Here is a 16,665-nt window from a genome sequence, read left to right on the forward strand (position 1 = left end):
TTTTACACTGAAGTATATTTCCAATTCATTAACTCTGCCAAGTTGCCATAACAAAGAACATAGGCACTGGACTCAGAAGCATACAGAATTACATACTGCATAAACAACATGATCTTAGAAGTTTACTGATCCAAACGATAGAGTTGATAATATAAATATTTATACAAACTATCCTAGTCCAGTATCACATCACACAACCACAATGAGATTATTATATCCTAGTGTTTATTGGCTGGATGTATGTATAGCACCTACAGTTGAGACCATGGAATCCACTCCACAAACATTTCTACCTCTGCAGATCTTGTAGTATCCATTTTCTCCCCAGTTCTCTCCCCACGAGTTCTTAATGATCCAGTAAGGCTTTTCCTTAAAACGAATGGGAGCATATGCACCTTCACCATAGCCCACTAAAAGAACCCCATGATCCAAATGCTTCCCACAGATGTATGGACAAGAGACACCACCAATGTATGTCTGCATATAAACTGCATTGATAGCAACTGTACCAAGTAAACCAAAGGTCAGTATTTCTATAATTCACCACTAAATATGTGTCTCGTAATTGCTTTGTATGAGAACAAATAAGGTACCTGCAAGAGGGCCATTCTTCACAAGATTTGCAGCAATTTGATCTTCATCAAGGGAAACCACACTGTAATTAGCTACAGAAGCTGCAATTTTGCTTTTATCAAATTTGCAGGAGCCATCTTTTCCAGTGTATGGATAGTCCTTTTCTTTCTGTACTCCCCCAGCCCCAAGTATGTACTCAAATGCGTTGTTCATCAAACCACCATTACAGCCTGAGTCACACGCTCCATATTCTTCTGGATCACACTGCCAGATTCACAGCCGTTAATTCATCATTATATATCAGTGTGGTGGCAAATTTTTGTACTTTACTGTCTTACCAACTACAGGGTACACATGTGATCTAGACACAAATGACATATTACACGAACAAAGGATTCCAATAAATTTGAAATTATTGAGTATAAGTGAATTGCTCATAAAAAAAAAAATAGAGTATAATAAGTGGATAGCATAGTTGCATTACAACTTCTAAAAACACCATAATATTAGCAAGAAAAAAAATACAAAACATAAACTAGAAAAGAATATCCATGTTCGAAAAGTTAGAATGCACATCGCATTCATCAATGTTCCATCAGATAACAACATAACATAAATATAACAGAATTTTCATTCGTATTAATATAACAGTTGAAAACAAAGTAATATAGTAAAACACAGTAAAAATTATCGGAAATGTCTAACATGGATATGGCTATTGTTTCGAAATGTGTTAGCTTACGGTAAGGAAAATCATATCTTCATCGTATTACTGTGTATTCGGATTATCTTACTGTGGTCAAAACAGTTTTTAAAGTCTCGGAAATATCCATGAAATCAAAATAAAACAACTATTTACTATATAACCTATGATTTTCCATTACAACCATTCACTGAATAGTAGCGTATCATAAACGTACTCAAATCACGTACAGCAATGTTCGGATAAACTAAATTATACAAAATCATGTTGATATATCAGTTACCCCGACTTTAGATGTTCATAAGTGTTAGATCTCACTGGAAATAATGCATTCAAGTCCAAAATTGATTTTGACTTGAAACCATCTCAGACAACTTTTGCTTGAAATTAAAACAAATTTTCCTGAAAACACTTCACTTCAAAAATTAATTTGAACCCCATCAATTTTACAAACACTATGCGATCATCCTGCAAACACCAAAAGGGAAGATCGAAATCCAAAAGGGGCTAAACTTCAAAAAAAAAAAAAGTACAGGACAAGGCATAAAGATAGAGAAACGAACCACGTGGTCGCAATCCACAAGCTGTTGCTCACTAAGACTCACGAGCTCACCAGTAGCCAAAAAGTGAGCTCCTTCCAATGCTCCCGTGGTACTGAAAGACCAACACGATCCACACGAGCCCTAGACACAAAACACAAACACAAATTCAATTTCACGCCAAATAAAAAACTCGTCAAATAACAGTTAATTTATTAGTATTAATATGATAATTACTTGGTCCTTGACGTTAGTGACGGCTCCTTTGTCCCTCCAATCGAAATCTTTTGGGAGATTGTTGGTGGGGAGGATGGGGGCCTTCTGCGCGTTCGCCGGCAAGCGGAGCGGTTTGAGACCGAGGAACTGGCGGTGGAACTCCGCCGGAGTGAGATCGGAGAATTTGGTAACGCCGTGGACGGCGGAAGGGTCGAGTTGCGCGTGAAGCCTCGCCCTGCGCAGGTTTGACTTGAATACACCGAACCGATGATCGTGTTCCTCCTTCGTCGCGTAGGTTTTCCCGAACTTCGCCTTGAAGTTCGAGAAGTGGTGCTCCGCGTTCAGCAGGTGGTCCTCCACCTCGCCCTCCGGCACCACCTGCCGGATCAGGATGTCGTCGGCGTCGGTGTTGGCCCCAGCGGCGGCGGCCACGGCGGCGAAGAGGAGGAGAGCGCAGAGGGAGTAGCGAGCCATGGTAAGTCAAAAGGGAATGGATTGGGCCAAAGATGGAATTGGTGGAAATTTAAGAGAAGTTCGGCCAATGGAATTTTGACACGTGTAAACGGCGTCGTTTTCTGAAACTTGGGAGTGCACTCCTCAGCAAACACTATCCCCTAATAATTCATTAAATACGTGTTCGTGTCATGTACGCAAAACGTATACACTTTCTTTGGTTTATTATATATTATTAAGCTAATTTTTTATGTTACTTAATGATGATATTTCTATCTAATCTATCTATTAGTATAATAAAACAAATTAAGTTTTTTAAGTGGTTTCTTTGGTCTTTTTGTCTCGATTTAATTTATATATTATATAACATTAACATTTATAAGATTTTTACCACCTGCTAATTTTAGTTATACGATTTAGATTATCACTAGAATTTAATAACATCAATTTTAGTTACTTGTGCGAAACAAATACTCTGCAATATCCGCATTGGACATGCATTTTCTTTTTATATAAAAAAATTATTGTGCACACCTATTATTTACTTATAACATACCCAATTTGTATACATACCTAGCATACGTATACTCTTAAAATACAGTACACACATGCAGCATGAAGTCATTAATTAATGCTTTCACACAAAGGTGTCTAAATCATGCCAAAGTTATTCAAATTTTCGTCCAAAACCCAACCAGCCAGCAACAATTTCCCACACTTTTCCATTTACCTCAAGTAGTTTAAATACATTATTAAATAAAAAGAAGTGATTCACTCAACTGAATGATTCATCATATCAAACAAATACTCAACAAATCTTATTATATCAAACAAATACTCAACAAATCTTATTATGAAAGCTTCTTAAACTAAATATCAAAAATTTCACAAATAAATTACTAAGTATATGTTTAGAATTCGGTTGATTTCGTTGAATGTAACGCAAATGTAAAAATATGTATGTTTTTCCTTTGATTGTAACGGTCGTTTTAGGCATTTTTGTATTCTATGAAGTGTTATCAAACAAATGGGTTCAACTTAAAGTCCATTTGAGAAGAACTCTCTGACTATTAACCCTATTTTCAATGTAACTGATATTTTACAACTTCAAGTACACATATGCTACCGTTGTCTTTTTTGTATAGGTTTGCATGATTTCCTCAAATTTGCGGCCAAATTTTCCTTTTTAATCTTCTACCATCAATTGGTAAAATGTTTTTCCCTTTATACTCCAAAAAGAAGCTCAACGCAAAATTCTTGACAACTTCATCTTTTTCTCCTTCCTATAATTTAGTTTTCTTTATTCTTTCTTTTAAAAAAATTCCAATATAATCCCAATAAATAAAAAGAATCAAGAAGTTAAGATTTAAATGCAGTCATTGTGATTTGTTGGGTCACACAAAAGATAAATGTTGTAAGATTGTTGATTATACTCCAAACTATTTCAAGAATCATACTATTAATAATGCAAATCAAGTTGTTAAACTTATTCGTCTATTTTAATCCCTGCTCATGTCAACATCAAATGATATTGCTACCTATGTAATAGGTAATGACATGAACATTGATTTGCATTTCATACATACAATTCTTTTTTTTTTCTACTATCAATTATTGTAATAGTACCACTTATGAAACTTGTAACAAGAGTTTAAGACATTGTCATCCTTTTTTATGTTGATGACATTCTCATTGCTAATCCCAATCATTTTATTATCAACTGTCTCAAAAATATACTTTAAGAAAAATTTCAAACCGAAAGACATCAGTGATCTTAAGTTTTTTCTTGGATTGGAACTTTCCAAGTGACAAGTTGAGATTCTTATGTGTAAATATCATTATATTCTATCCATTATTGAAGACTATTCGGCATGTTGGCGTGTAAAGCTTCATCTATTCCTATGACACCTAATCTAAAACTACACTCCACCTTTGACACTCATTTTCCTAATCCTGGTATTTATATGCCTTATTGGGAGATTATTATGCTTAATATTTTCTAGACCTAATATTTGTTATGTTATTCATAAACTGAGTTAGTTTGTTTCCACTCCTAGGATGAACACACATGAATATAGTACATATCCTTCTCAAATATTTAAAGCATATTGTTGGACAAGACATCTTATTCAAAGCGAATTCAATGTTGATGCTAGATTTTGTATGGATAATGAGCAATCTACCATAGGTTTTTGTATATTCATGAGAAACTCTTTAATACCTTAGAAAGCCAAGAGATAAAAGACGGTTAGCATCAACTGAAGTTAAATACAAATATCTTGTTGTTGTCTTCTCTGAACTTACATGACTTCACAACTTGTTTTCTAATTTTTATATATTTTTTCTTCTTATGCAATGGTTTATTAATATGATTGTTATTTACTTCACCATAAACATTTCTTATTATAAAGAATTAAACATTTTAAGAATGATCTTCAATATATAAAAAAACAAATTGATAAAGAAATTATCAAACTCATTTGTGGAAAAAATATCTCTAACAAATCGACATTTTCAAGTTTCTACCTTGTCATAATTTTCTTAAAATCATTTTCAAGACGAATATTAACAACGTCTTCCTCCCATAATCAGGTGGGACTATTGGACCTATTATTTCATTGCTATTGTTCTTTTTCATCTCATTGTTTCTTAATATCAAATAAGTTTTTTTTGGTAATTGCCAAAGGTTTTATTATATACAAAATAAAATACTAAATATTTTATCCAAATTTTTACAGACACAATTTTTTTTCTAACGTTATTAATTAGTGCGGTGTTATGATAAATACATTAAGGAACGACCCATCCATTCGTGGCAAGAGATGCTAACTAAACAACACGAATATAATATAATATTCGGATCTTTCCATAAAGAAACTCCATTTTCTACTAATTAAAAAAGTATTTTCTCTAAATTAAAAAACAAAAGTAGTGAAAAGTAATCAGAGATAATTAAAGACAGAAAAAAATTACGATTTTCTCACAAAAGACTAAAAGTTAAAATAAGAACAAGGATAGGAATCAATTGAATACTTGTACCTCCATATTTTTTTATTTCTTTTCTTGTCTATTACGTAACATATTTTTCAGTTTTTTTTTCTTCTCTCTCTTTCGGTAGATAAATTTCCGAACCTTTGTATGTGTATGTGTTTGTGTTGTGGAAAAAAACAAATAGTGACCGAAATGATTAAGACGTAATTACAATTATGCATCTACTTTTTATTCTCCTGTTTTTAATTTGATTTAAAAGACTTTAAAAAACATTGAAAACGATAGCTTCAGCATTTCATGTTTTTAAATATATAAATTCTACAATTATTGATAATATTTTCTTTCAATATTGTCTCTCTTATTTTTCTTACTATTATGACATCTTTTAATATTGTCCCTTCCCTTTGTAGGTGTGTGTTTTCCACGACTGAAAATTTGATTCTCCATGCCAAAAATTTCAAGCTTTGGTAAGATTTTTTTCTTTTATTTTTCGTTCAACTTTCATGTCACTTTCACTCACTTAAATAATTCAGTCCATTTTTCAAAAAGAAGCATCAACAAGCAACTTGATCTCTTTTAATAAAAGTAAACATACATTTTTAAATTATATTCTTTATCGATGCTAATGAGAATGTAATTTGATAAACTATTTTTAACAGATTAAGCAAATAAATAATTGAAGTTTTTGTGTCAAAGTTATATGTACTTCATAAAGTTGACTAACACTAAATATGTTTCTATTTTCTACTTTATACCTCTTTACACTTTTATATATATATATATATATATATATATATATATATATATATATATATATATATATATTGATAATTATGTGTGTCCACTTGAGAAAAAAGATCCATTTATTTGAATAACAATTAAAATTTAGGTTTAAATATGTTTTTGTCTCTGAAGTTTAAGTGAAATTTGGTATTAATCCCTCTTAAAAAATTTTGACCAATTTAGTTCTTTATATTTAAAAATGTGTGAATTTAGTCCTTTTAACCAAATTTTGTTAAGTTTATCTGACGTTTCAAGCACATGCGCATTTCATGATAGTATTTGAATTATTTACACCGTTTAACACATTTTTGCTTCAAAACTCAAATATTATTATAAAATGCGTTTAAAATGTCAAATAAACTTAACATAATTTGATAAGAAGGACTAAATTCACGCATTTCTAAAGATGAAAAACTAAATTGATATAAAATTTTGAAAAAGGACTAATTCCAAAATTAACTGAAACTTGAGAGATAAAAAGATATTTAACCCTAAAATTTATCGATAAAACTTAGGGGTGTATTCATTTGTTCAAAAGAATTTTTTACATTAAAAGCAAATTCAATTTTAAATTAATTAAAATTAAAAGAAAACAAATTATAAAAAAAGATATTGTTTAATTAAAGGAGATGTTTGGATGATAATTTGAAATTAGTATAAGATACGTGCAGAAAGAGGGTTCTACAGTATTGAAGGTAGAATGAAACAAAGTATTTGGTATCAGAAATTAAAGTAGATAATGACTATGTTTGTGTTCCTCTCTGGAAAAATCTAGGTTTGAAAATTGTCCACATTACTTTTGGATATAAAAAATCTTATATCTCATTTTCAAACCAAACCTAGATTTTTAGAGTAGAAACTATAAATAATTTCATGAAGGTTATTCTTCTGAGTTTATAAATGAATAGTTAATTTAAGTGGAATATACACATTTATTTTTCAGAGTAAAATTCTAAATTCAATTAAAAAAAAAGAGATTTAGAAAAGTTAATTCTATCATATTGTATACATTTCGATTCAAATAAAATATTTCCTTTGTGTATATTAATAGAAAAACACGTACGCTAAACGTATGTATATTTTTCTTTTTTAATATAAGTAATTTAAAAAATTCACACCTTGTTTTGTGACTGTAAGAACTTCTATATCTTTCTCTCTGTATGATTTTTTTTAAGAAAAAAAATGATTTTAACTTTCATAAAATAATAAATATCACTGTGATTAATTTTGGGGATTCATGGGGCTTGACAATGTTTTCCAGCCCATTCTGTTATATTGAACTTAAAACGCAGTAACCATCAGGCCCACTAATTTACAGCCCTATCGTATTTCAGGTCCACAACAAATAATAGCCTATCTTTTTATTTATCTTTTATTTCTGATAATAAATATGTTCAGATAAGTTTCTCTACAATAATTTAAAAAATATCAATTGTTTTGTTTATTAATTAAAGTTAATTAATTTATAAGTTAATTAGTAAAATTTTTTCACATAACATTCGAAGAAATTTAATTTGCAAAAGAGAAAAGCAAGAAAAATTTAGAAATGCACATAAGTTACTCTATGCATGCCAATTTTTTTGACCTTCTCATTGATACATATTGAGATTTTGGTAAATTAATAAATCATCAATTTAGTTTTTAAGTGTCATTCTTCTCTCTTAATAAATGTAAATGATTGATAGTACAATAATGATATGGAAGAATTGTTGTGTATTTCTTCTATGTATGGAAAAAATAATAAAGAAAGAAAGCAACACCTAACACATGCATGTAAATAGATATTGTTTTGTTTATATGCATATGTTTTGTTTTCATTTTAAGGGAAATAGGTTCCTTTTTTCACATCAAATTCATCTTTTTTTTTTTCTTTTTCTTTACTATATCAATCACGTGTGGTCAATAGTGTTAGTCACGATTCATTCTATACATTATTCAAGTCCAATTATAAATAATGTGATTTAAACTACATAAATTAATTAAAGACCGTACAAGCATATTATAATAATTAAAGAATAATGTATAGAATGAATCGTGATTAAAATTTAATTTAAAGTAAAACCTTCTTTCATAAAGTTTCATGATTTCTAGTCCAATTATAAATAATGTGATTTAAACTACATAAATTAATTTTTGAAGTAGGCCAAAGAACCAATCTAATTATTAAACCTAGAAGTTAATTAAAATCTCACCATCAATTTAAATAAACAAACTACGTTGCATTTGTGAAACTTGAATTTGACTCGTTTAAATAATAAGTTCAATTAGTCATGTGTTTTAATTTGTTTATTTAATCAAATCAACCAAATTTGATTAATCAGACAATGAACGGGTGAAATTTGAATATTAAACGAATACTTTAAAGAGATAATTTATGTAGTAGCCACTACATGTAAAGTTGAATGAAGGATTTTCCTCATGACATCATTATGGTGTAATTCATGAGTTGAATTTTTTATCGTAAACATTGAAATTAGAGTAATGAGTTATGTTTGCGATAACCTTTGTGAAGCACAAATGCACACACCATGTTTTTGTATCGTGCAATTAAGGATGAAATAGTCAACCCTAGAATCTTTTTTGTCTGCTTTGGAAGATTTTTGTGCCAACTTTTCCTCTTATCTCAAAGATTCCAATACCATCTTCACAAGGTTCAGCAAAAAGATCAACTTAGATTAGATTTATTAGTGCAAAAATCAAATTTTCTAATAATATTTATGTAACTCGTAAGCTATGTTGCCCAAATACGGACACAGTTACGGATACAACACATACATAAATATGGAGATACGGTTAAATTAAAAAAATATAAGACACGGGACACGACGTGTATATACGTGTTAAGTTTGAAACTGTCAACTAACACAAAAATGAATCCAATCTACCTATCTAATATCCAATATGTAAAAAGTAGTGATAAAATAAGATTTGTTCCTTATTTTAATCATCAAAATCACATCAAAGATAAAAAAATATCTTTCAAATTGAACATAGTATGTCTCAAGTATCTACGAGTGTCAGTGTCTGATACGTGTCGGACACAACGTCATTTATGAGACGTGTCGGAGCATATCTACTCGTAAGTCTACTAGAAAATTGCAAACTATTATATGCAAAAGTTGATACTGTTTACAAAGACAAAAATATAAATTGATCAAACTATTTTAATTATATATATATATATATATATTCATCAGGATAAGCTTTGATAAGTTTAAATTTAATTTATATTCGACAACATTAATTTATAAACGACTTAACATATCCTATAAAATTTAATAGTAGGAATAATTTATTCCAAGTTAAATTGGTATTCTTGATACTAACATTTTTAATAATATTTATTATCAAAATGTTATTTTTGAGCCTACCTAAAAATATGTTGGTTAACTTACAAGTGTATAAAAAGTAATATCAATATCCAGCATGATTCAAATAGATAATGATAATGTTAGAACAATAAAATTGATATCCAAGGCGATGAATTTAATTAATTAATTCCCACATAAAGCTTAATTATAACGAAATATTGTAGGGTCAAAATGGCACGCATGAGACAAGTAGCATCAAAACACAAAGATTAATGCTTTTTTATGTCTCTTTTAGATTATGCTAAACGAAGTTGCCTGTTTCATGATGTGATTTTGACAACTATGTCTCATTTTATTTTGTAATGGTAAAATTAAAAATAGTAAAAACTGGGTATCGTTAGTGAAGACTAATCCACGATTAGAATTTCATTTCTAAATTGATACGGAAACCAGAATTAAAATTACAAGAAACGGATAATTTTTTTTTTAATAATACAAACAACATCACAGAGGATCATATTGTTATTCACAAGAGAAATACGTACATCCATGAAACCTGAGTCTAATTACATTAAACATTGACACTTCTCTTAATCAAAAATTTTAACACAATGAATTTATAGGTATTTATTTTTATATAGTACTTTATTTTCTTATTTTTATTCGATGTGGAATTTAGACTCGAATTCTTAATATACATAACATTAAATTCACAAGCTCGTGATTTTTATTTTTGTTTTTTAGTGGTAAAGGCAATGAAGTGTCTTCGTTGATTGTGGCGGATAACCTTTGTGCCAAAAGCATCTAACTAGGAACATAAAGAATCACTAGTTTTTATTGTTTTTTCTGAGGAAGATCCTACAAATGTGCCATGAGTCAAAGAACACAGAAAGAAAAAGTTTTTTCAGCCACTAGTAGAAACAATAGTGAAAACCTTGTAAGATCTTTGTGAAGTTCAAGATCTTAATTGTATCTTCTTCTCATTGACAATTTTTTTTTAAGTTATAACATCCACAAGAATCTACAAGAAAAGAAAGGGTGCTTTGAGATTTTTTTTTTTAAACATAAAAAACAATCATTTTGACAGCTTCATGTAAGGATTAATAGTTTACAATTTTGTATTTATAAAAAAAAAAATAGAGAAATTGAAGATAATGAATGATAATATCAAATGAGTGTAAAAAAAAATGAGTGTTAAAATATGATACAGGTTTTCTTACGTAAATTTACTTTCGGAGAATTTGTCCAACAAATATTCCAAGAAAAAAATATAATAGAGACATGAGAATAAATTTATTTTACCACAATTTTTTTCCCATCCAAATAGTTTTTTTTTTCTCTTTCTTAATTCCTTCCAAACTCAATTCCACCTAATACTAATTTCTTTAACTATAAAATTATCAGAAAATTTTGTCTCACTTTTATATATATATATATATATATATATATATATATATATATATTATTTTCAAAACTTTGATAAAATTTTGTTTAGTTTCCTTTTTTTTACACCAATAAATTATGAAAGAGTCTAAATAAGAGATTATAACGATTTTCAATCCTAAATTTTAACATAATAGATTTATAGTGTTTCTTCTACTTATATACTAATTACTTTTTTTACTTAATACGTGACTGTTAGACTCACTTTATATTTTCAACAAAAAATAACATTTTCAATAAATAACTCAAATTAAAAAAAAAAAGATTGTGTGAAATTAAATTATATCTTAACTCACTGTATAAGAACACGAACTTTGAATATCCCCTTACAATAAATTATAGTTTTGTATGTTTTGAAATAGAATAGTGAGTTTTTTACACCTCTTGTCCTACCATCCATTATATCAATGTTGATGACTTTACCATCACAAAGTTGACCAATCTTTGATAAAGCACACATACCTCAATATGATCAAACCTTAGCAACAGTTAAGGTTTTTCTTTTAGACATTCTCGTGATTACATATATCCCTTTCAATCGTTCCACCTCCAAGCTCCGATAATGGTTCCTTCAGAGCTTTATGCATACCACTACAAAATAAGCATGATATCATATTTTAATGCTACCAATTGTGATTTTATTATATAATAATAAATTCAGTTTGTCAGAATAATTATTGTGTGCAAGGTAACGTTAATTTCATTTAAGCATTGACTGACCCACCACTCATGCCTAATTCAGACCATATGATTTCGTGTTTGACTTGTGACTTATTTTGAAGTATTAAGTCTCATATTAAGCACAAGTATGAAAGTTAAGTATGATAAACGGAAGAAAATTCATAAATGTATTGTATTAAGATTTTGGATGAGATAATATCATTTTATGAGTTAAACTTACTCATCACTGTGTTGGGAATAATTAAAGTATGAGTCAAAGTCTCACATTAAATATAAAAAATAAAGTTAAATATTATATAAGATCAAAAAATCATAAATTCATTGTCTTAAGATTTCGAGTTAAAAGTGATGTCATATGACTCGATATGTTGATCTTATCTTTGATGCACTTGTTTTGTCTCTAATCCCAATAAAATTTCTAACACTAGTGCATGTTATGTTTTGTTTTGTGTCAAAGTAATGTAAAATTAACTAGAATTGATTTTTGAAAACGTTGAAAAATTGATTTCATCTGAAACCATATCTATATCCATGCATCTCATAATGGTGAAAATGAGAAATGAATTTACCTGATGGTTAAAGGATAGTGGTACAAGGTTTGAAGATGATGTTGGGCATGAGGAGGAACAGCATCCTTTTGGAGGAATCCAATTGTTTATTGATTTGATTTCATTTATGATTCCTTCTTCTTCTTCTTTGTTTTTCGACACTTTAATGATGGTTGTTTATGCAAACATCTTTTAGCAACCAACAACATATGCGTGCGATTTTCCGGTCACTTGATATTATTAGTTTCTTATAACATTATTATTACTCATAATAATTTCCACTAATTAACTACGAATTATATACTTTTTTTTATAAATTGATCAACTCATTGATATAATTGATTAAATGAGTATTTAAATTGATAAAAGCAAATTTAAATAATTATTTGTTGATTTGAAGTGAAAATAGTAGAGTAGGTGAGGATTGTAGTAGTAGAGTAGAGATTGTGAGAAGAAAAGAGAGTGAAGATTCGTTGGTGGCGTGGGTGGATCTTATTTTGAGAAAATGTGTGAGAAATGTACTTTGTGCAACCCAAAAGGGTGAAAGCTCGTGCAAAGACAATCACCACCACATCTACTTAGGTACTACCCGACCGGTTTACTCTTCTTTCACCCTTCCCATAACAATATTCTTTCTTCAAAAATTTTCACTCTCATCAATATCTTCTTTATGTTAAAAACTTTTCCAAGCTCATTCCAATTTTTATACTACTAAAAATGTACTATTTGTATCGGTCGATTGAAACCGACTCGACTCGACTCATCTAGTCATGTTTAACCATGAGAGACCAAACAATCCACTTAAAAGTTAATTTATTATTGATTAACATGAATATATTTATAATGGATCATGATTAGGTCAACTTTAATAAAAGTCCATGAAAATTTTAAAAATACATATTAAACCTATGTATAATTGTTGAGACTTTTATCTCACAATAACTATAATATTTATTATTTTTACTAATCGACTCTACACTAACTTTAGCATTAAATTACTTTTAACAACATATCCTTGATCAGTGACAAACAAGAATATCGAGCAATGAGTGAAACAAGAGACTTAAAAGGATCAACAAATTGCTTTAGTGAACATTCATCCTTACACCATAAACAAAAAAGCATAATGAATCACAAGTTAAGAGAATCACGTATAATAATAATAATAAAAAATTACATTTATCTTTTGCATAATTTTTTACTCTTTCTTTTTTTATTTTTAGTTTACTTTTATAAAGTAAGAAATATTTTCTTTTTACAAAAAAACCATTAAATTTTTAGTTATTGTTGTTTTCGTATACAATAAACATTCATTTGAGTCTGCATTTTAAGCTTGAGAGTTTGATGCAGATGTAATTGAGATGCGGACCTATGAAATTTTAAGAATCATATTATATTACAATATAGCATATTAGGGTCATATAATTAAAGAATGAAATATTATGAGTATTGAAAATTTGTAAAGATTGTGAAATATGAAAGATATAAAATATATGATAAATATAACAAATATATTACAGGAAGAACTTGTTATTTTATTTTATTCATATATTTTCTATATATAACAAAATGTAAGAGAATATAAAGTCATGATTTTTTTAAAATAAAATAACAAAAATTATTGATTTGATAATTTACTCTTTTCAGTTGTGAATTTAACGAATTTAAGTGGGATACAGATTTAAATGAGTATGAATTTAAGCGAATAATTTCTGTAATTAATTTCTCTTCTCACCTATCTTTTTCATTCATTCAAAGAAAGAAAATAAACTTTTTATTCATTCCTTCCTTCCTTTACGAAGACTTCTATCAATCTAAACAATAAACATCGTTTATTTTACTTATCTTCTATATTTCGTAAAAAATACATGATTTTTTTTTCCTTAAAAAATTGAAAAGATGAAAAGGTGTGGTATAGGAATGAATGTGCTTGTATTGTTTGAATTTGAGAATGATTATGGTCGCATTTGAAGGGGCCAACATGTCTGATAAAGTGAGAAGGTTCGTTTCAGAAACCAACACTTTCTGCTAACTTTGGGAGTGGAAACACTTCTTTTGCCTCCATTTTCTATTTCTAGTCAGACTCAATCAACATTTTTTCCACTTAATTACTTACTTAATTAAATATTAATTACTATCTACCACAAAAACAAAAAAGAAAATGTTCAAAAGCAAAACGGATCCTGAAGTTTTCTGCAACCTGCTACTTTTTTAAATGATATGGATAAAAACAAGTAGAACAAGAAAGCTATATTTAATCATATGTTAAATGATATTAAATAAAATTTACTTGTTTTAAACAAAAATATTTTAAGAATATCGTTTTATATATATATATATATATATATATATATATATATATATATATATATTCTTTTCGAAAAGAAATATAATATTCAATCAAATTTATTTAATGAGTTTTGGTTGTGTTTGTGGATGTTTTTTCTATGTTTTCTTTTGGTTTTGGTTAATTACATTGAGATTGCTGCTTTGAATCAGCTTGCGTAATGCTAACATTCATATATGAGAATATTTATATATTTGAAAAAAAGAAAAAGGTAAAGTAAATTTTTATATACATTGTTATTCAATGTCATTATTACTTTAGTTATGTAATCATTATACATTAAATGGTTAACATTATAAAAATGTATATAAGGTACGTGTGCAGGCCGTTAAATTTATATTTATAAATATAAATATAATATATATATTTACACACTAAATAGTTCAATTTTCAAAATAAAAAACAAATTATTTTATTTGTGCAAATGTATAATGTAAATTATAACAAAAATTTTACAACTTTTATAGTAAAAGTTCACATATATTCCATTCATTAGATCATAAGTAAAATTAAAATTGTAGAAGTTTATGGGTATGCAATTTGTAAAAGTCTTAACTAGTTGTTTTATCCTTAACAAATCATTAGATTTTATTTTAATTTCTAATAAGTTTTCTTTAATACATTGTTTTAATAAATTTATATTTTGTTTTGAAAACGACTTAGATAATTCTTTTAACTCAAATAAAATGTTTTAAATAGTGATTTAAGGACTAAAAATAAAATTAAAAAATATTAGAGATATACAACATGAATCTTCTAATCAATATTTTGGCAAGGGAGTTTTTTAAATTTAGTTTCTTCTTCTTTTTCTTTCTCAAAGTATTTTCCTTTTTAGTTTCTTGAAAAAAAGAAATTGAACTATATTAGAATTCTTATCTCTACCATATCTAGTAGATAAAATTAATATTTTGGGGAAAAGCACATATAACACACTAAAATATTCGTTATTAAATTTATTAAAACATATGAATTGCAGGATAATAATTTGGAGGAATAATTAGGTATATGAATATATTACATATCTCAGATATAAATAATTAAACTAAAAGTTTATATAAAAATAGATAAAGTTATTTATATGATACTTGTGCCCATAGATTATTGGTTTCCATATTAAAACATAATCATTGCAAGATGTCCAACACAAATAGAAAACTAAAAAAATTAAAGTAAGTTAATTATTAAATTACACATACAACACATTTTATTCATAAAGCATGTATAATAAAACATCATTTTTAAAAGATTAATATTAAATTTAAACTCAGATAATATTTTATTTGTCTAAAAATTTGTTTATTTTGGTACATTTATCATTTAGCAATATCTTAAAGTAATTTCTTACATATAACATAACATTGATATTGATGATTCTTTACTCCAATTATTGATGATTCTTTACTCCTTAATTGATGTAAAAAAAAATTCCATCAATTCTTATATTTGTCAATTTAACTTAGTGAATCATTATAGTTTTGGTATCTCATCAAATATTCTAATCTAAAATATCTCAGTAACATCTTCCAGATTATTATCACACACATGAATATTCGTAATACTAAAATAATTATTATTTATAACATGAATATTACATTTATCTTCACATTTTACAATTACATTTTTCAACAAAATACATTATACATGACAATGGATAAGACATCATCAGCATTCAACTTAAAGCAATAGACTTTAAATAGTAGTCTGACATTTTTATCACTTGAATGATAAAAAATTGTAACTTGTATAATTCAACCATAAATTTTAACATTTATCTCTTTTAAAATCATTCATTCTAAACTTGTTAGAAGTAGACTTTAAGTGATATATTTATACCTTTTTTTTTTTATAGTGACTCTGATATCATGTTAGAAGTTGACTTTAAACCTAATTCAACTCCATAAAACCAACTTGTAAGATGAGGATTGCACTCACTTATATATTGTGAATTTGTCTTAACTCTAGTCGAGGTGGAACTTCCAACAAAACTTGCTAGGTCTTATTAAAACAAAATATATCTAACTCTTTATGCCGATTATTTTTTATCCCTTTCTGAAAATTACATCACAATATTTGTCAT

At 27.8% G+C, this 16,665-nt stretch overlaps 1 protein-coding gene across 1 annotated transcript; it reads right to left on the reverse strand.

Moving 5' to 3' along the window:
• On the reverse strand, nucleotides 1-2,536 carry LOC114193091 (cysteine proteinase 15A-like). The gene is made up of 4 exons (XM_028082789.2): nucleotides 2,053-2,536; nucleotides 1,840-1,959; nucleotides 594-837; nucleotides 1-503 (listed from the first exon to the last, which is right to left on the reverse strand). Exons 1-4 carry the CDS (start codon nucleotides 2,503-2,505, stop codon nucleotides 226-228), a joined length of 1,095 nt encoding a protein of 364 aa, XP_027938590.2. The 5' UTR covers nucleotides 2,506-2,536; the 3' UTR covers nucleotides 1-225.
• Nucleotides 2,537-16,665: the final 14,129 nt, after the last annotated feature.

The sequence above is a fragment of the Vigna unguiculata genome, chromosome 8 (genome assembly GCF_037176805.1).
Source record: "Vigna unguiculata cultivar grain cowpea cultivar isolate G323 ecotype 2 chromosome 8, ASM3717680v1, whole genome shotgun sequence".
In the NCBI taxonomy this organism is placed as follows: Eukaryota; Viridiplantae; Streptophyta; class Magnoliopsida; order Fabales; family Fabaceae; genus Vigna; species Vigna unguiculata.